General features: G+C 40.5%; 1 protein-coding gene across 2 annotated transcripts in view; it reads left to right on the plus strand.

Moving 5' to 3' along the window:
- ABCG2 (ATP binding cassette subfamily G member 2 (JR blood group)) overlaps nucleotides 1-20439 on the plus strand; it is a 662915-nt gene that overhangs the window by 512135 nt on the left and 130341 nt on the right. For both annotated transcript variants that reach the window (XM_078676202.1, XM_078676203.1), the window contains 2 exons: nucleotides 437-496; nucleotides 4722-4836. In XM_078676202.1, coding sequence (XP_078532328.1) covers nucleotides 437-496; nucleotides 4722-4836 — 175 coding nt within the window. The remainder of the gene's footprint in view (nucleotides 1-436; nucleotides 497-4721; nucleotides 4837-20439) is intronic.

The following is a 20439-nucleotide window of genomic DNA, read 5'->3' on the forward strand; positions in this document are numbered from 1 at the left end:
TTAGAATTACAAGTTTGAAGACATTTAACGCATTCGATATTATCGGATGTGTTAAATAACTCACTCGTCAGTACTATTCGGCAGGTCAAAGCCAACATTTTACAGGGGAATAGCTCATGGTATTTACTGTATCATGCAGATTTCGGAGCTTTAAAAGACGAAAATCTGCATGTTATTCCTCACAAACTCGTAATAGGTGTTGTGTATTTATTGCACCTGATGAATAACGTACTCCTTGCTATTGATATATATTAGGTATTAGAATGAACACTCATAATCAGGCACCATGTCACGTGCCCTGTTCCGGTACATTTATGCATGACGAAGAAATCATTTACGATCTAGCAATGTTCCTTTTATTACATTTGAGTCTGACAGGTACCTTGGAGGCGTTTTACGGTCCCTTTTCAGTGCTTTGTTTTGTTTTACCTTTCAGCGGTATTATGAGACCCGGCCTCAATGCAATCCTGGGACCGACAGGCAGCGGAAAGTCATCGTAAGTAAATAATACGCATTTTTACTAATTTTACATTTAACGCATATAAAGTCCTTTAAAGACTTGACACCGTGCATGATGGCATAGAAGTGCAACACAACCTCATCTTACTTGTTCCTGTACAGTCCTGAAGTCGCACATGTCCCCCCTGTCACATCTCATAGGTTACAAGTCGTATTGAGATCAAGTGACTGCTCCCAGCGATAGAAAGCTGTATTTTCAATTTCGAACAGGTACTCTCCTGCTAAGAGCCTTTATGAAGTGCTGGCCGTAGGGGCTAGTGATTCTTGTCCTCCATCTTCCACCATGACCGAGTGTGTGTCACATGTTTTCTTTGTTTGCCCCGCTTACGCATGCCCCCGCAAGTACTGGCGGATGTATGACAGTACAACGCGGTATAAAACACCGCAGACCATCACAACGCAGGTTTTACAATGCAAGTCGTTACAACGACTTGCGTTGGAGGGCGCAGGACTTAGGAGTAGTATAATTTACTATTCCAACTCCAGTCTACATACAGTAGGGAAGGTGTTGGATAGTAAATTATACTATTCCTTGTCCTAGAGCGCCCTCCAGTGCATGTCGTGGTAACGACTTGCGTTGTGAAACCCGCGTTGTAATGGCACTGCGGTGCCATTACTCCGTTGTAAAGGATGTTCCCCGTACTGGATAGCCCCTGCTTGCAAGAGTTTGTCAGCTTTTCCAGTTAGCTGCACTTCGCATCTTGAGACAGACTGCAGCTTATTCTAAGCCATTCCTGCTGCCAAGTTTCTTAGGGCCATGTGGACATTGCGCAGAAATCTTTTATCTCCTTCGTTACCCAGAGGTTTTAATACGGTTTTACCTATTTAAACACCAACAGATAATTTATAATAAATTCTATTGTATTTTGATGTTGATCATTTTATATTTTTCGCTTATTGCATATGTGCTTTTATGGCCCTGATGGCCGAAATAAAGTATTTTTGACATGACAAACTGAGGGAGGTGAAATCTCTAGGATAAGTCAAAGAACTTTGTTTTGATCACTCAGAAAGAACAATCCCAGTAAACATTCAGTAGTTTGCTAGTTTATTGCTGTTTTGATGATTTAGAGAACTGCCTGCACCTGTGCTGTCTGTTTGTTAGAAAGTTTATCCTAGCAGGATTGAGGTCACAATGCATGTGTAGTTAATTGTAAGACTGAAAAGACAAGCCTATGTATCTGCCACCAAAGCTTCCCTCTGATTGGTAGATTCACATTTACATGCATGCTCCTCATCTAGCAATTCTTATCATATATATAAATATATATATATATATATATATATATATATATATATATATATATATATATAAATATATATATATATATAAAAAAATATATATATATATATATATATATATATATATATATATATATATATATATATATATATATATACACATATATATATACACTGAACTCCCTCTTTCCTATATACATATGTATAGTATCAGTCACCATGAGGTGCCTTTCTTCAGGCAGAGTCCAGCGTTGTCAACCTTCATGCAGTATTTTCCACTTTATCAGAGACACTTGCTTAAGAATCTTTCCCCTGACCCACTATGCTCATATGTTTCTCTCTGCCATGGTAGCTATAAAAGACTGCAGTTCAGCAGTCACTGTTTACATTTGGTTTCCTCAAAGAGCAGAAATCTTTTATTTTAAGCGTTACTGTATTTTCTTCCTTAGTATGGGTTGCGTGGCAAGCTCCTGCCTGGGATGCAACCCATCTGGTACCCGAGCGGGCATCCGCTCACTGCCTGTGATAGCGAGGCATCTCTGGTGGTCCCAGCGCTCAATCGCCGTCGCTTCTCAGAGAGGCTGGGCAACTGTGGTTACCACCTCTGCTGTCTCGGGAGCGGCTCTTCGCAAGTACCATCGGGGCAAGCTTAGGCTCCCGTGGCTCTTTAGGTGGCCTCTTGTTTCCATGCCTCGTTCAGATTCAGCATTTTGGGCATAATTTTGCTTTCAGCCTCGCCTCCAAACACTCACACACAGGGGACCACTCTCCATGATGAGTCCTGCTACTCACATCAAGCCTGGGCACAAGTGCAGGTTAATGTTGCTGTTTTCGGGCCAGGAGGTTTATTTCAGCTGCGGATTAGTTACGGATTGGTAATTCAACCAAAAAGGCCATGTTACAGCGTGGCCATCTTTGTGCTGCGCATTTCTCCCCTGTTCTAGCATTGATTTTGGCATGAGTAATACCATTAATACCATGTTCATAAATGGATCTAAATATTTCAGTATTCAATGTGTTTTTGTTTTGTCACTAATTGGTATTTACCTTAGGGATTGAGGGCCACAGTGGAACTGAAAATATTTCAGTGGTATTTTGTTAGTATCTCCAATATTTGTGGAAAATGCTTATTACAATAGTAGGGTACAATGTGCTGTGCAACATGCTGCTATTAACTATCATAAAGGGAAATTTTTCATTATTCCAAATACCAATTGACAATGGGCAGGCAATTTCAACTGTGCTTGCCCTGTTTTGATATAGGGTGCACAGTGGGTGACGTGGTGGGTATACATGGTAAGGCCAACATCATATTGTTTATGGTCAAGAAGTGCAATGGCAAATTGATTTCTTATGCATTATACATTCCTTGTTACAACACTTAAATCCATCCTGATGCACTTTGTAATTAATTTGCATTATGTGTAAAGTCATTTATGTGTTGAAACTATTTTTATGTTAGCGTGTCATTCCACAATCTGCCCATGTGTTAAGTCATTTGTTACTTCATTTTATTGGTAGTCATCATATGCAACATTTTACATGAACCTTTTTCACTGTTAGTATGGCTTCATTGCTTCCAAGGGGTTGCAAGTCCCAACTGTAAAATTAGATTCTGCTCAGTCCTCTGACACAGCTAACAGGGTGCAAAATTCATAATCATGGTGCAGGTATAGACCAGTTTGTTTCTGAAATCCTGTGCCTCTTCAAGGGAAGCGTTAGATCTAGAAAGACGTTCTGTTTTACAGCCAAAATTCTTCAGTTCTTTCAGTCAATGTGATGTGACTCTAAATGGCAACACTGATTCATTTTTCCTCTGGCTTAGTGGTTGAAAAACACTTTACTGGTGTTATTAGTAGGATTCTTATAGATGTTTTAATAAATTTCCCATCATTTTCATGTGCGGCGAATCTTTCACTGAGGATGGTTGTTAACATAATCACTCTAAGATTACTTCTAGATTCGCAGGAATCGGATGAATGTAAGGTTTTCACAAAGTGACTTTGGATAGAAACTATGTAAAGTCAGTAGAGCATTTAGATTTACTGCTGCGATATGTACTTTTGCTTCAGACAAAACAATTTCCACCTGCAGGAAAGAGTTGATGTATTGATAAGGTCAACGTGCAGAATCGCTCTCTGTAGCCTACAATGCAGTGAATCAGGAAATCCGGATCAGTTGAATTCCTTTTCAGCTGCATAAACTTATGGATATACCTTCGCTAGATTAGGATCTGATTTTGGTAGACTTTATTTGTTTCATAAATGTGTTGCAGTTCTGATAAACTATGTATATTTCTTTAGTCTGTGTTTCACTGTAGACTTCTAACTCCCTACCACATGCATCAATTGAAATAAATTGAATTACGCTGTGAAAAATTAATTGTCCAAGTTGGATCACCGGAAGTTACAAAGACAGATATTTGCCTTGGATCACTAATGGCTTTGCTGTTGTAATTCACTGTTGTTGCTAGTGGCATTGTATGGTGGCTTTCAGCTCCTCATGTAACAAAATTCCTCCCTGTGCCTGCCAATTTTCCTTCAATATCCTGTAGATTCCACTTTGGGATTGTTGAAAATGTGACTGATTCTAATGTTTTCAATAGTTAAGCAAACTTAGATTTTTATTTCTAACAAATAAAATTGCTTTTCTGATTAGAAAAGCGTCAGTTATTATGCAACCTCCATATATTCTAATAATGGTTTCTGACACATATTGATCTAATTTTCTCATTAACTTTTTTTGTATATAATTGCCGTATTCATATTTTCCATTAGTTTTTTTATTAATATTGTGCTTATTCTGGATTTGTTACAAATTAGCTTTACGAAGGCTTTGAGGTCTCAGAAAATTCAGAAGTGTAACTTTACACACTACAGTCACTGCCCATCATGTGCTCTTTGAATTGTCCACGCAGTAGAAAAAATGATAATGTTAATAAAGTTTCTTCACCTTTTCAGATTGCTAGATGTTTTAGCTGCAAGGAAAGATCCACATGGGCTTTCAGGGGAAGTGCTGATAGACGGAGCCCCTCAACCTCCCAACTTTAAGTGCATGTCAGGCTATGTTGTGCAGGTAATTAACTCTTGGTGTGCTGCCTTTAAAATTCCACTCAAAACATTCTGCCATTTATGCTAATAGATAATGTCTTTCATTGTGGTTGGATATATGTTTTTGAAAAAATGTTAAAGAAAGTGGGTGCCTGCTCAAACTTCTTTATTTTGTACAGCAGCACATAAGGGGCTTGAAGAACTTCATTCGTTCAGTATCATAGAGAGGAGACTTAGGAGATTTTGCGTGATATATTTATTTATACCTGAAAACAAATCTGAATATCATCAGTTATGAAAAAATGCTTGTGTAAATTTGCGAAACTTTTAGATGTAAGGAACAGTTGCAGAAGCAAGTCCTCATTCTAAAGGACAAATGAGGAGTGGTCAACAAGAGGAGCAACCACTGTTACCCAGAGTTGTATCACCATTATTGCTACTATTAATTATGTTTTCAAGATTTACAATAGATAGGTGTTCGATATCTGATTTGCTACAAATTAGCACAAGTATTAACTTATGCGGTGCAACACTAAAAAAACTCTTTAACAGTGATTTCAGAATAAATGAGAAAAGAGGAAGAGATTAAAGAAATATTTGTGACTCCTGCAGGAAAATCTACATTCCAAGTCAGGAGACATAAGACTGAGTTGTATAGGAAGTGTAAATTATTTGTTGAGTATTCTTTGCTGATGGTGAACGCTTATAAGAAGGTTTTGCCACTTAATCCTCACCTGAGAACTTTTAGTGTCCACCAATCTCTAAATGAGCTCCATAGCATTTCGGACTCTTTGCATGTGAAAAAAAGCAAATAATTTATTCTCCCGAGATCTCCAACAACTAATTGTATTAAATATTAACAAAAACTTGGCAATTGAGTAGTGAGGTTTTTAATTAGCTAGAGAGAGAGAGAATGAAAATATGTATGTATGTGTAAAGTATTTATATATAATATATATATTACCTACTGGCGGTTGCCAGTAGGTAGTTATAGTTAGGACCTAGTTTCCATAGGAAATCCGCAACATTCTATTGGGAATAACTTTGGCGCCGGTGGACGAATTTTCACGAATTTCTCAAATTAGATGGCCCGCTCCGCTCTGCTCCTTCCCTGAAAGTTTGGGGGGGATTCGTCAAGCGGGGGCCGAGATAAAAGGGGGGTCCCAAAACGTGTTTTCCCCATGTTAATTTCCATAGGGCGGTTGGACTCACTTTTAGCCCGAACGGCTGAATGGATTCCCACGAAACTTGGCAAAATTGTAGGGACTGGTAGCCCGATGTGCCTTTGCTATGTCTCAAGATATGTGCTCCAGTGGATTTTGAGTAATTTAGGTTAAAAAAAAATATATATCTATAAGCGCGCCCCGGTACGTGCACCGGGGAGCGCACCGGGCGCGCTACGCGAGTACGCGAGCGGAAAGCTGATTGGCTCTCGGGTGTCTGTCAACATTCCAAACAGTCCGGAGCGGCCGCCATCTTGTGTCTTGGTAGGATCGAGACACAAGAGGTGGCAAAAACAAAGGGGGAAATGACTAAAAGGGGGCAGGGTAGACCCCCCTGACCCCATAGGCTTGATGTGGGGGCCATAAAAAGGCTTCGCGGGGCAAAAAAAAAAAAAAATGTTTTCGATTTTCGCAGGGGGAGCGCCCGGTACGCGCACCGGGGAGCGTACCAGGGAGCGTACCCTGGAGAAAAAAGAATGACAGAGTTTTTTAAAAATGTAGCATTTTTTTATAAATTGGAGGTAGTTCTAAAAAGAACTGTTTTTTTATTCTTTTTGTTGTTTTATATTTTTTTATTGTTTTTTTGAACATTATTTACTTTTTTTGGCTTTTCTGAACACTTATATTTTTTTTGTATTTTTTATGGGGAGAAACAAAAAACAGGGAATTGTAAACGGCTCAACTGGAGCAAAAAAAAACAGGAAATAATTAAGGTTTCTTTGGGCACTTGTGGTTATCACCAGCAACGTTGATGAGATTAATACTTTGCTCACCATACGTAATTGTTTTTCCACAAAATATGCAAACAATTTTGTATCTACCAAACTTGGTTTGAATGTTTGGGATCATCTCCCTTGTCTCTGGACCCGATGGAGTGGGTTCTTTACTTGTTGAGGTTCTGGAAGATGTTTGGGGAAGGTTTCTGGCCAGTTCTCTCACCTCTGCCGCAGAATAGTTGTTCGGATGCCTGCGTTGCATGTGGCGAATCATGGTGTGATTTCCAAAAGAATATTTTTTGGTAGGGTTCCCCCTGGAAAGTTCACAGCCACAGATGAGACAGGTCACCTTTGCAGCGTTTACTTTCTTTGCACCCCTTGGGATTTTAAAAAACTCCCATATAAAGTGCTCCCTAGGTTTATATGGGGGATTGTCTTCAGAACTGCCTTCTCTCCTCCTCCTCTTCCTCCTCCTCCTCCTCCTCCTCCTCTTCTTCTTGACCACCAATGTGATGTTGTGGTGGTCCTTGTGGTGGTGGTGCAGATGCTCCCGCTGTTGCTGCTACTGTAGCCATTTCTCTATCAATAGAAGCAGGTCTTCCTCACTCAAAGAACAAAGTGAGAATGAGCAAAAAAGGTGGGGGCTTTCATCATTTGGAAAACAAAACTGTTCTGAACCAATGAAAAGTGTTATTTTCAGGTCACATGACCCGGTCTTTCATCATTTGGAAACCAAAAGTGTTCTGAACCAATGAAAAGTGTTATGTTCAGGTCACATGACCCGACGCGCATACGCTACGCGCCCGGCGGCGCGTACGTTGCGCAATCGTATGCGCTCGGGCGCTTCCGGGTGCGCTTACGTCGTGCGTCATAAGACGCATCACGCGGCTACGCGATACGTCACGATGATGTTTTCGTTCGCGGCAATAGCGCTAACGGGACGCTCACCGGTACACGCACCGGGGCGCGCCGGAAGACTGCGCTTACTGGTGAGCGCCCGGCGGCGCTTACGTTGCGCAATCGTATGCGCTTGGGCGCTTCCGGGTGCGCTTACGTCGTGCGTCATAAGACGCATCACACGGCTACCCGATACGTCACGATGATGTTTTTTTGTTCGCGGCAATAGCGCTAACGGGACGCTCACCGGTACGCGTACCGGGGCGCGCCGGAAGACTGCGCTCCAGGGCAAATAAAATTAAAAAAAATAGTATTACATAAATATACGATATAGGATTCATTATGAAATAGAAATTAGCTATTAAAAAAACCTATGAAATTCACTGAAACAACCATAGGTTTCACACCAGTTATAGTTAGGAATTAGCATTTAAAAAACCTATTAAATTCACTGAAAAAACCATAGGTTTCACACCAGTTATAGTTACCAGGAAATTTTACTCGCATAAAACCATTGAAATTCCCACGTTATAGTTAGTTGGACTCACTATAACTTGCGCGTGCAAAGCACTGCTGATGACGTCACATATTACATCACTCATGACATGGTCAGTGACATCACTCATGACATCACTGATGACACCATCCTTGTGACAGAGTGACAGACCTCCTTTCAGTGTAATGTAACCCTTGAAACACATATTCAAAAATAGAAACTAAAATTTACAAAAAAATGGAGATACCCATACCAGTTACAACAACCAATTCAGTAATTCCACCATCTATATACACATCCACTCATTCACCAACAGTTCTATATAGTCACTCATACATATACTCACTCATCATATGTAGTGATACACCTATACATCCTGTTACACACCGACAGTCATCCAAAAGTTACTCACACACACACAAATAAACTATTGAACATCCATTTATTTGCATATACAGCTATACACACACTACCACCTTACTTCTAAGGAAACTTACACATACTTACTCTCTTAAACAATCACTTATAGAAACACATACTTATTTAAACAGGAACTCTTACTATCTCTCACTCTCACATATACTCACTTATATACATCAATACTCGCATATACTAGATTAAAACATATGTAGTTACTGATAAAGACACTAGTGAGACAGTCATTCACTCACTAACACACACATATACACACTCATCCACCCATACAGTTCTGCACATATGCTGTCTTCAAAACACATACAAAGAGAGAGTCAGTCATTCATGCATCTATGTGCTAAGTAATACCCCCACTGAACCATACACACTCATACTGATACTAAAAAAAACATCTAATAACCCATATACATACACATGTAGCTACTCACCAACCCATGCAGCCACTTATACACAAAGTGAAACACTAATACATATATTTAAATATTTAAACAATACTCTCTAATATATGTATTCACTAAGATACACTTGATAAGCCAGATAACCAATCAATTTTTTTTAATAAAAAAACATCCATGTAAACACTTATTTAAACATTTATTCTTCCTTCAACTTTTACATATACATATATAACACATATTTATTTTTCAGAAAGACACACATTCACTGGATGGTGTCATCAGTGATGTCATGAGTGATGTCACTGACCATGTCATGAGTGATGTAATATGTGACGTCATCAGCAGTGCATTGCACGCGCAAGTTATAGTGAGTCAAACTAACTATAACGTGGGAATTTCAATGGTTTTATGCGAGTAAAATTTCCTGGTAACTATAACTGGTGTGAAACCTATGGTTTTTTCAGTGAATATATATATATATAAAATATAATATATGCCTCGTCAGAGGTAGTAAGCTCTATATAAATGCAAATAAAATACAATACAATATACATATATGTGTAAATGTGTGTGTGTGTGCGTGTGTGTATATATCACCAAGGGGTACAACTTAGTTATAGTTAGGAAAACTCTTTATTTATTCTTTCTATACAAACCAAACTTAAACTACAGAAACACTACATTCTAAAATTATAGTTGTACTTTACATTTTTAATTTACACACCACCTACAAATATATATATAACTCACACACCTCCATACACACAGTTGTAAACTCGCTAGTCAGACTACATTGACTATATGTTGAACCTTTATGATGCACTGCTTATGCCTTTCATATTATATCTTTATAGTATAGGAAAGCATACCATTTATAACAACACTTAAGACATCTCAAATTACATCATTTCAGAGAACATAGTGCATTTTAGAGTGGCGAGTTATAGTTTATGTACTATGACTAGCGAGTTGACAAATGTGTGCGGAGGTGCGCGAGTTATAGTAATTTGTAGGTGGTGCATAAATTAGTATAACTTTAGAATGTTTAATGTTTGTGTGCTTCAAGTTTGGATTGTATAGAAAGAATACATTGTTTTCCTAAAGATAACTACTTTTTAACCTGTGTTTTTTCATTGAATTTCTGTCGTTTTTATGTTTTAATTAAAATAAGTGTTTCACATTGTAAGGTGGAGTGTCATTGAGTGGAGTGTTGTTAATTGGAGTGTTCTAGAGGACAGTGTTGTACAGTGTAGTGTCATCAGTAGAGTGGCATACAGTGAAGTGGTGTAGAATGGAGTGGCGTAGAGTTAAGCGGCATAAAGTGAGAAGCGTAGAGTGAAGTAGCTTAAAGTGGAGTGACGTAGAATGGAATAGTGTGTAGTGACGTTGAGAGGAGTGTTGTACAGTGGAGTAGGGGGAGAGTTTAATTGAATAGAATGGAATGAAGTGGGGAAGTGTAGAGTATAATGGCGTGCACTAGAGTAGCATAGTGTTAAGTCGATGGCTTAAGGTGAAGTGGGGTAGAGTGGAATAGCATAGAGTGTAATAGCATAAAGTGGGGTGGCAGATAGTGGTGTACAGTAGAGTGGCCTACAGAAAAGTGAAATACAGTAAAGTGGCGTAGAATGGAATAGGGTGGAGTGGCATACAGTAGGGTGGGTACAGTGAAGTGGTGTAGAGTGGAGTAGCGTGGGTTGGAATGGTATGGAGTAGAGTGGTGTAGAGTGGAATAGCGTAGAGGGAAGTGGCATAGAGTTGAATAGTGTAGATTGGAGTGATGTAGAGGGAAGTACAGTCCAGTGGAGTGGAGTGGAGTGGCATGGATTAGTGCAGAGGGTAGTGGTATGGAGTGGCATAGCTAGGAATAGGGTGGAGTGGCATAAAGTGGAATAGCGTACAGTGTAGTGGCATACAGGAAAGTGGAGTGGATCGAGTGGAATGGCGTAGAATAGAATAGCATGGATTGGAGTGGCATAGAGTGTAGTGGTGTAGAGTATAGTAGTGCACAGTAGAGTGGTTAAGAGTAGAGTTGCGTACAGCTGAATAAAAGAGTGGAGTGGCGTAAAGTGGCAAGGTGTAAAGTGGAATGGCAAAAAGTGATATGTTGTAGAGTACCATGTGTTAGAGTGAAGTGGCTTGGGGTAGATTGGCGTGACATGTTGTGTGATACAGTAAAGTGGACTGTCATACAGTGGAGTGGCATAGAGTGGAGCGACATAGAATGGAATGGTGTAAAGTGGAGCGGCATCTCATTGAGTAGAGTGGCGTGTGGTAGCGTGGACTGGCATGTCGTACAGTGGAATGGCGCATCATGGAATGGAGTGGCACGGAGTGTCATAGAGTTGAGTGGCATGTAATGGAGTGGGGTGTGGTAGACTAGAGTGGCATGTCATACATTGGAGTGGCGTGTCATCAAGTTGAGTGGCATGGACTGTCATAAAGTAGACTGCGCCGTCGTAGCATGCAGTTACGTGTTATAAAGTGGAGTGACATGTCATACAGTGAAGTGGTGTGTCGTGTCCTAGAGTATTGTTTAAAGAGACGTAGTGTGGAAATGGCTAATGGATGTAGAAGAAAGAAGTCAGAAATATAGATTAATTGGTGGAAAGGGTCCTTTTTAGTACTAGACCTAAATTGTTTCGTTTTAAATTTATGGGGCATGATTCGCAAAAGTAAACTTACACTTTTATTTAAGTTTAGAAATGTTTGCTATTCACAAAGAGATTTTACGAATAGTGGGCCAGATATGCGACTTTTTTGTTGCGGTTGCCATTGGAAGATTCGCTCGTTTGCGACTGCAAAAAAGGGTCCTGGGATGTGCAAACGCTGTTTTTCAAGTCACTGACGCGCAAAATAGCGTTTGCGACTCTCCCTATTGGGAAGGGGCGTCCCTTACTAATAGCAAGTCTCAATGCCATGTACTATTGTTTTGCAACCGCACTTGTGGCCGCAGAACACTCGCAGTTTACCACCTACTTCAAATAGGTGGTAAACCACTCGCAAACGGGAAAGGGTCCCCAGGGGACCCCTTCCCCGTTGTGAGAGTGTGCGAAAATAGTTTTTAAGAGCAGACAGTGGTCCCAGGGACCACAGCCTGCCCTTAAAAATTAAACTGAAAAGTTTAATTTTTCTTTGTTATATGCATCCCGTTTTCTTTTTAGGAAAACGTGCTGCATTTAAAAAAAAAACTTCTTTATTTAAAAAGCAGTCACAGACATGGTGGTTTGCTGACCGCAGCAGGCCACCATCCCTGGGAGTGCTAGCCAATCCCAATGGGGTTGCAAATTGTGCTTGCCTCATGAATATTAATGAGGCATGCAATTTGCGACCCCATTGGGGATTCCAAACAGTGTCTGAGACACCACTGTACATTCCATTTTGTGTGTCGCAATTCGATGCAATTTGCGACTCGCAAACTGGAATGGTCGTACATCTGGCCCTTTATCTTTAAGTCTGCAAAGTCTCTGTACAGAACAAAATGGGACAGTCCTATCTTTTTATGTGCGGGGACTCAGCAGTCGTAACTATGCTACCATTAAATGCCTTTATGAATAGCAAACAATGGTACACTTACAAAAAAGTGTAAGTTTACCATTGTGAATCAGGCCCATAAGGCACAAAAACTCAGTTATATATTGAGCCGCGGTATATTGCAGTACATGTCAACAATAAAACAGTATATGGTTAGCTAATGACTGCCCTTGCTAAAGTAAAAAGGCGGCCATTTTGTTTAAACCACACTTTGGCTGTGTTCTGGCTTTTTAGTGTAAATATAGTGTCCTACATTTGTATAAATGTATAGGAAGGGATGGGACAATTTATATACGTGTGTAAAGGTAAGTAAAAGTTGTTTTATTAGTTTATATATATATTTTTTTATGTATACGGAGTACTGAGTTACTGCCATATTGTTTAGACTGCACTTAGTCTGTGTTTTAGGTGATAATAGTAAATATAGAGTAGTATAGTGATTAAAAAAATATCATAAAACCCCCCAGATATCAGAGTAAGTGTGGTCAAAACAATATTTTGCCTTTTCAAAATTAAAAGTGCAACATATCTTTAAGACCACACTTAAGCCCTTAATTTGAGTCTGGCGGTCATAGACCGCTAGACTCATGTTGGCGGTCTCCTGACTACCCCATTACGACTAGAGCGGTCAGGCATCCCTGGGACCACTGCAACTGCCAGGGAACTGCCAGCGTGCCCTGGCAGTTGCTCTGCGGCCCTAATGCCGCAATATGCTTGGTAGGGCTGCTGTGGCTCCACCAAGCATATTGCAATTTTCCTTACCACAACACTTATTCTGGCTGCGCGACTGCAATGTAAAGTGTGGTGTTGAAGAAACAAAGTGGGCTCTAAAGGGCGCCCTGGTGCCTCACGCCATGTGGATGCATTGTGTGCATGCACACCAGTAACTTCATGGCATGGACTGCAGCAGATCATACTGTGCAGATACTGCCTTTGACGTTCACATTGTGGTATCAATTTGAAAGGCACTGCCCTGGGAACGCCTGCCAGACCAGGAGTAGACTCCTGATCAGGTGGGTGATTCCTACACAGGTTTGGTGGTGCAGGAGCTGGGCGGTCCTGCTTTCGCACAGCCAAACTCATATTAAGGCCTTTAGTGTGCGTTCTGGTTTTTAAGGGGAAATATGGTGAAATGCTGTGTTTTTGATTGCTTACTTATTTGTTTTTCTATTTTTTTAGTACATTGTATTACATTAGATTTCCCCTTAAAACCGTGAACGCAGACTAAGGGGCAGATTACAATGTTGTTCGGAAAGTCTTCCGATCCTAATCAGTTTCAGAATTGTTCCCGACCGAATTGGGTTCTGTGAGTTCGACCAACAGACTACGATGCTTCCGAACATCGTTCAGTCGGACTCGCATTAACTTCAGTGGGAGCCTGTTTTCCGACTGACTACAGGCTACCATTGAAAAAAAGGGGTGGGTGGGGAAAATCGTGCACCGTGTGGAAGGCATCCCATGTTGCCTGCCACACTGTGCCTGGTTGGAAAGAGGAGTCCCTTGCGTACCCCCACAGGCCCTATTCAGAGGGCCCCAGGTGAAGGGGAGCCTGCGATGGGCCCCCAAAGTTGGATTCTGACAGCCGATCCGTGTCGGAACAACCGATTTGGAAAGGCTGTCCGAATCCCGCATTGAACTACGTCTGTGGGAAACGCCCTCCGTAGACCCGTACGAGTCAGCTCTGAACAACTCGGTTACTCCGAGAGCCGTTTGGAACCAAGTCGGAGAGAGCGAACTTTTTCTGGCTATCGCAGTCGATCAGAAGGCTTTCCGAATCGGTCGGACAGATGGGTTCCGAATCGGATTCAGGTAAACCGAATGCCATTCGGAGCCTTTCCAAATGACATCGTAATCGGTGTAAAATAAAAAAATATTACATGTACAAAATTAAAAAACACTGTACTACAGTATCTTTCCCATTAAATATAATGTAGTAGTGTTTTTAACAAATTTATTTTACATGTTTAATTGAAGAAGTAAAAATTGTAAGTAGCGCAGCACTGTCTAGCTAGGTAGTACCATGGGACTCCGTAAGCTTTTTTTAAAGATATCATTTTAATAACTTTAATAACGTGGTAATCGGTGGAATTTTTTTTTAAAACCTATTATTTATCTATATCAGAGGTCTTCAAACTTTTGGATGCCGAGACCCCCCTGTCAACATTTACAGGCGTAAGGAACCCCTCCTGACAAAAATTTCTAAACCTCTAGGCAGGGCTACTGGAACTATGAGGCAGGTGAGGACCAAATTATGTGACAGGCTTGACTAAATTGTGTGAGTAGAAAATTTAAACAATGTTCTGTAATGCTGCGTATTTTGGGATAGCATTGCTTTATTATTTTGAAATTTGTTAAACGCAGTAACACTGAGGAAATATTTCACCCCATCAGTACCAGTTTATAACCAAAATACAGCAATTAACATCAGAAAGATGTCTAGTCAACCTTTGTGAAGGGCCTCCCACTCCGTAGGAATACGCGCTGCCACATTAGAAGCTCACCTGGCCATGGCCGGGAGCAGCAAGGGTCCCTTCAAACCCTGGCGGTCTTGTGCAGAGTTAAGCAGTTTACCAATGCCCCTTTCCTTTCACCCCTTCCTTCCATCCCTCTCTTCTCTCCTCTCCCAACCCCGGATCCCTCTCTCATATTGCAGGCAGATGGTTATTAGCCCCAGGACACCTTTTGGTAACAGTAGCGCACTACAAATATAAATAATAATAGGTAGAAGTAGGGGATCCACTAGACCCGAACTTGGGGGGGGGGGGTTAACACTCCCAGCCAGGGCTGGCCCTAGCACTGGTCGCACACGGTGCAACAGTCTTTCCACCTTCTCCATGTATTCCCTCACTACCACTCACCAACAATACACCTCATCTCTAGCACCTGTCTGACAAAATACTCATAGTTTACTCACACTCAGTTCTGTGATGTGAATGGTACATCTTCTGTGTACCAGGTACTTTAACCTTATGCACTGTGTGGGTGACAAGAGTGCCCATGTGACTGCACGGAGAGCAATGCAACAGTGTGAGAGTAGGGTAAAAGGAGTGACTACAGGTTGAGTGAGGTGACCATATGAATTTGGGTTCGGCTGTAAGTGCAGAGTGGGACAAATTAATGCATGGTTAGTGATGGCCTTGTTTGAGTGAGCTACAGATTGAGCAGCGAGGGGGTGACAGGTGAGTGAAGTGTCACATGAGTGCAGGATGAGAAGTGTGCAGAGTGATCACTGAGAGCAGGGTGAGTGTGTGAATGTTGTGAGTGCATGGTGATCAGTGTGAGTGCATTGTGATCACTGAGTGCATTATGATCACTGTGTGCAGGGTGAGCGGGTGAATGTTGTGAGTGCATGGTGATCAGTGTGAGTGCATTGTGATCAGTGTGAGTGCATTGTGATCACTGTGAGTGCAGGGAGAGTGCGTGAATGTTGTGAGTGCATGGTGATCAGTGTGAGTGCATTGTGATCACTGTGAGTGACGGGTGAATGGTGTGAGTGCATTGTGATCAGTGTGAGTGCATTGTGACCGCTGTGAGTGCAGGGTGAACGGGTGAATGTTGTGAGTGCATTGTGATCAGTGTGAGTGCATTGTGATCACTGAGTGCAGGGTGAGCGCGTGAATGTGTGAGTGCATGGTGATTGGTGTGAGTGCATGGTGAATAGTGTGAGTGCATGGTGATCAGTGTGAGTGCATTGTGATCAGTGTGAGTGCATTGTGATGGCGGTGAGTGCATGGCGATCGCTGTGAGTGCATGGTGATCAGTGTGAGTGCATTTTGATCGCTATGAGTGCATGGTGATCAGTGTGAGTGCATTGTGATCGCTGCCAGTGCAGGGTGAGCGTGAAAGTGAAGGCGAGAATGAGAAGTAAGTTGTCTGAAAGCAGGGTGCATTCCCAGAAACTTGAGGTGTAGGGTTTCAGATATAAGTTAAACTATTGCTATAATGGCATTAATCAGGGATTGAGGGTGGAGGAAATAAATAATGTGCTGATCCTGAAACAAACTTCCATTCTTATGATTAGGGTTAGCAGCTCATTATTTTGATGGCCCAGAAATAAGCAGTCACCTAAAGCTGTATTTTTAGCACTTATCTGTGAATACTTAGAACAGCAAATATAAATAGAAAGCACTTTTAATTGTGTCACTTTTAATTGTGTTCTAGGGCTGCCTCAATGATTCATGACTGAAAATTAAAGAGAACAAAGACAGAAAAGTCACATAACTAATTAATACATACTTTTTTATTTATAACTCTATTTAGTGTCAAGAGCAGGCATTTTTCTTTTGGCAACCCAACTTTATATTCCTTTTCATTAAATGCATTCTCACACTACAGCAAAATACAAATGTTAGGAATAGGCAGAGTGGGGGCCCAGGGGGTACTAGAACCATAAAAACATTAAGCCTCTGTAACCAGTTTACAAAGGCATGTAAATATGCTAATGGTCTTTAAAGACCTGTGAAAAACTCGGGCGTGCCGGAGATAAGACTCCAGACACTGCCCAGCCGAGCCCCTAGCAGCTCGAGTTTCACTGTAGCAGCCCGGGCTGAGACACAGGACAGGGGAAGAGGGGGGCTGAAGCCCTGGAGGCCAGGTCAGAAGTGTGACTGAATGCGCGACCCCCTTCACACCATTCCATGGCCCCCCTGGGGGTCACGCCCCACAGTTTGAAGACCCCTGATCTATATGTATGGCCTTATCCTAGGACACAGTCTAAGGGTGGTAAAAATCAACATGGCTTCCTTTTACTTTTGTAAGGCAGACATTAACCAGTCATATACTGCTTTGTCATCTGAGGCTACTGTAGTATACCAGAAAATTACTGTGGTATAATGTTGCCCAATATATTACTAGGTTTTATTGCATTATAACTTAACAACTTCTAACTCAGTTCACGTAAAATACCAAAAAGGATCATCTACACACTATAATGTATATCCCCGACAAATTTCATTAAAATGCGACTGGGCGTTTGGTCGCTATGGACTAATACAAAGTCAAATGCCTTTTGGGACCCCCCTTTGTTCTGTGCATCCCCTTAAATGGGTGCAAAGTTATTACTTATCGAAAATCTGAGGCATTTCTATCTCTGAGAATCCTTACTTCATATATATTTATACACTTGGCTGAAGTACTGCAGTACATAGCAATGACAAGTCATTATGTGATTTGCGGATGGCCTTTACAAAAAGTTCAAGCCTGCCATTTTGTTTTAAGGTATAGTTTGTCTGTGTTTCACCCTTAGATGTGGGCAAGTAATAGTTTTGATTTTTCACCTACCTATTACACCTTTAATAATTAATGGCAATAGGTAGGGAAAGATATGTATACGTTTCTATATATTTTTTTAAACATGTACGGGGTACTTTGGTACTGCCACTAGAGTATTTTTCCATTTTTTTATGTGCAGTTCTCCCTGAATGGCTTTATAAATAATTAAAAAATTACAAATACTTTTCTCTACCTATTACCGACAACAATAAAACCTGTAACTTAACCTAGGTCTAAGACCCTAACCCAGAATGCAGCGAAACACAGAAAACAGGCAAAATGGATGTGCTGAAAGCAATATGGCTGCTTTTGCGTTTAGTAAATAGAGCCACTAGCCAAACATATACTGCCTTGTTATGCACATGTACCACACTATACTGCAAACTTACTGCGGTATACCGCTGCACACTATATAACTTAGGATTTCACAAATGATAATTTTAACACTACTGACACTATTCACACATACTACCAAAAATTAATATTTACACCAAAAAAACTGTTTTCCTGCCACATTACACCTGCATCTGCTAAGACACTTTAACACTACATCTGTTATAATTACCACTCCACTGTACACAACTTCACTGTACACCATTACACTGTGCACAAATCCTCCACTCTATGCCGTTCCACTCTACCCAACTCCAACTATGCCACCCCACCCTTTGCCATTACAGTCTACGCACTGCACTGTATGCTAGCCCTCTCAATGCTACTCCACTCTGCTCTATTTCAGTGGAGGCTACTCCACTCTCCCTGCTACACTCTATATTATTCTACTCTACACCACTCCACTGTATGCTACTCCACTAAATGCTATTACGCACTACAAAACTACACTCAACTCCACTTCTCGTTGCTCCACTGTACGGTATTCTATTGTACACCACTCCACTCAACTCTACTGCACTCCACTGTACAAAATTCCACTCTACTCTATGAGGACACCAAAAGTTAAACCTTTGTTATAATTAGTGACACTTTACTTTTTCTTTCTGTGCAAACCAAACAGTAAATACACAACGATTAGAAATTCTTAAGTTATAGTTATATCTTAAATTTGTAATTTCCGCACCACTTTAAATTAATACAACTTTATTCTTTAGCTGCAAACAAAAGTTAAAGTACAGAAAAATTTAAATTTCCAAACTTATACCTTCAATTTAAAATGTATGCAACAGATTCAATTCAATTCAAAATCACTTTATTCGGTTTTCATTTTATGATAAAAAAACATAAAAGCATGATACAGAAATACAAAATACATTTTTTGGTTTGTTATTTGAGAAATACCGCCTATCATAATCCATTAATATTTCATTTTCAAATTTTTTGGTTTGTTATTTAAGAAATAACGCCCATCATATTACATTAATATTTCATTTACACATGTATTCAATCAATACATTTCTCCATGTAAAAACTCAACCTCTAAAATGCAGTTTGTACAAGTCATACAGTTTCTTAAAATTCAAATATGTTTCCTAGATTTAATTACTGCTTTTAAACATAATGCTATATTTCTTGCTTAACATTAATTCTTCAGTAGTTGGAGTGCAATATAGGCCGGCGACATTGCCTCAAACCCAACATTTAAAATTGGAAGAATACACCTTTTTCGGTGTTCCCCATAATATTTACAAAATTAAACAATATGGATTGCCGTTTGGGTTGCAACCCCATCGCAAGGGCAGGGTCCTAAATTTTTCGACCAATCATTTATTGTAGGGAATGAAACTAGATGGTAAAAAGAATCTAGTCTGAAACGAACCAGTACAAATCTATGATATCCTGTTCCATGATAGGTCAAATACTGTTGCATTTCTGTAGACAATACATTCAAATCTCTGTACTTCCCCCAGCTCCATAGACCTTGCATTCAACTTTGTAGGCACACTACATTAACTATAACTCACCACTCTACCATGCAGTGTTCTCAAATGATTTGATTTGCAATGTCATAACTGTTTTTCTAAATACTATTATTTTACATGGTATAAGTGAGATAGTATAAAATTGTGTAAGCAGTGCATTGAGAAGGCGCGAGTGATAGTTAATGTGGTGAGGCTCCTCAGACAGGAGAAGATATCATCATAAACTGCGCATTTACTGACATAGATTTTTCCATTTTCCCAGCAAAATCTCTGTGATATGGGCTCTCTCTCTCTCTCTCTCTCTCTCTCTCTCTCTCTCTCTCTTTTATTTATTTATTTATGCATTTTTATATAGCGCGGACTTTACCCGAAGGTGTCAGAGCGCTTCACAATAGGAACAGAACTGATACATGAGAACATTACAAGTGAGCAAAATGCAAAAGCAAACGTTACATTAAATGAAGCAAAAATGACAATTGTGCGCCAACAAAATATAAGAGGTAGCAAACGGTGCATTACAAAAGTGACAATCGTGAGTCAACAAAATACAAGAGGTAGGCAAACGGTGCATTCCAGGAGGAAAAAGTGACGTGTGCAGGTTACAAAAAGCGTACAAAATAAACATAGAGGTATAATACTGCAATATATGGAGGACACTCCAGCACAAGAACAAACGTTACGGAGGCACTGGTGGCACTTGTGCAGGTGTCGAAACAAACAAATGTAGGAGGTAGAAAACAGTGTGTTACAGGAGAAAGTGACGGGTGCAAGTTACCCACGAGTC

The sequence above is a fragment of the Lissotriton helveticus genome, chromosome 2_1 (genome assembly GCF_964261635.1).
Source record: "Lissotriton helveticus chromosome 2_1, aLisHel1.1, whole genome shotgun sequence".
Lineage (NCBI taxonomy): Eukaryota > Metazoa > Chordata > Amphibia > Caudata > Salamandridae > Lissotriton > Lissotriton helveticus.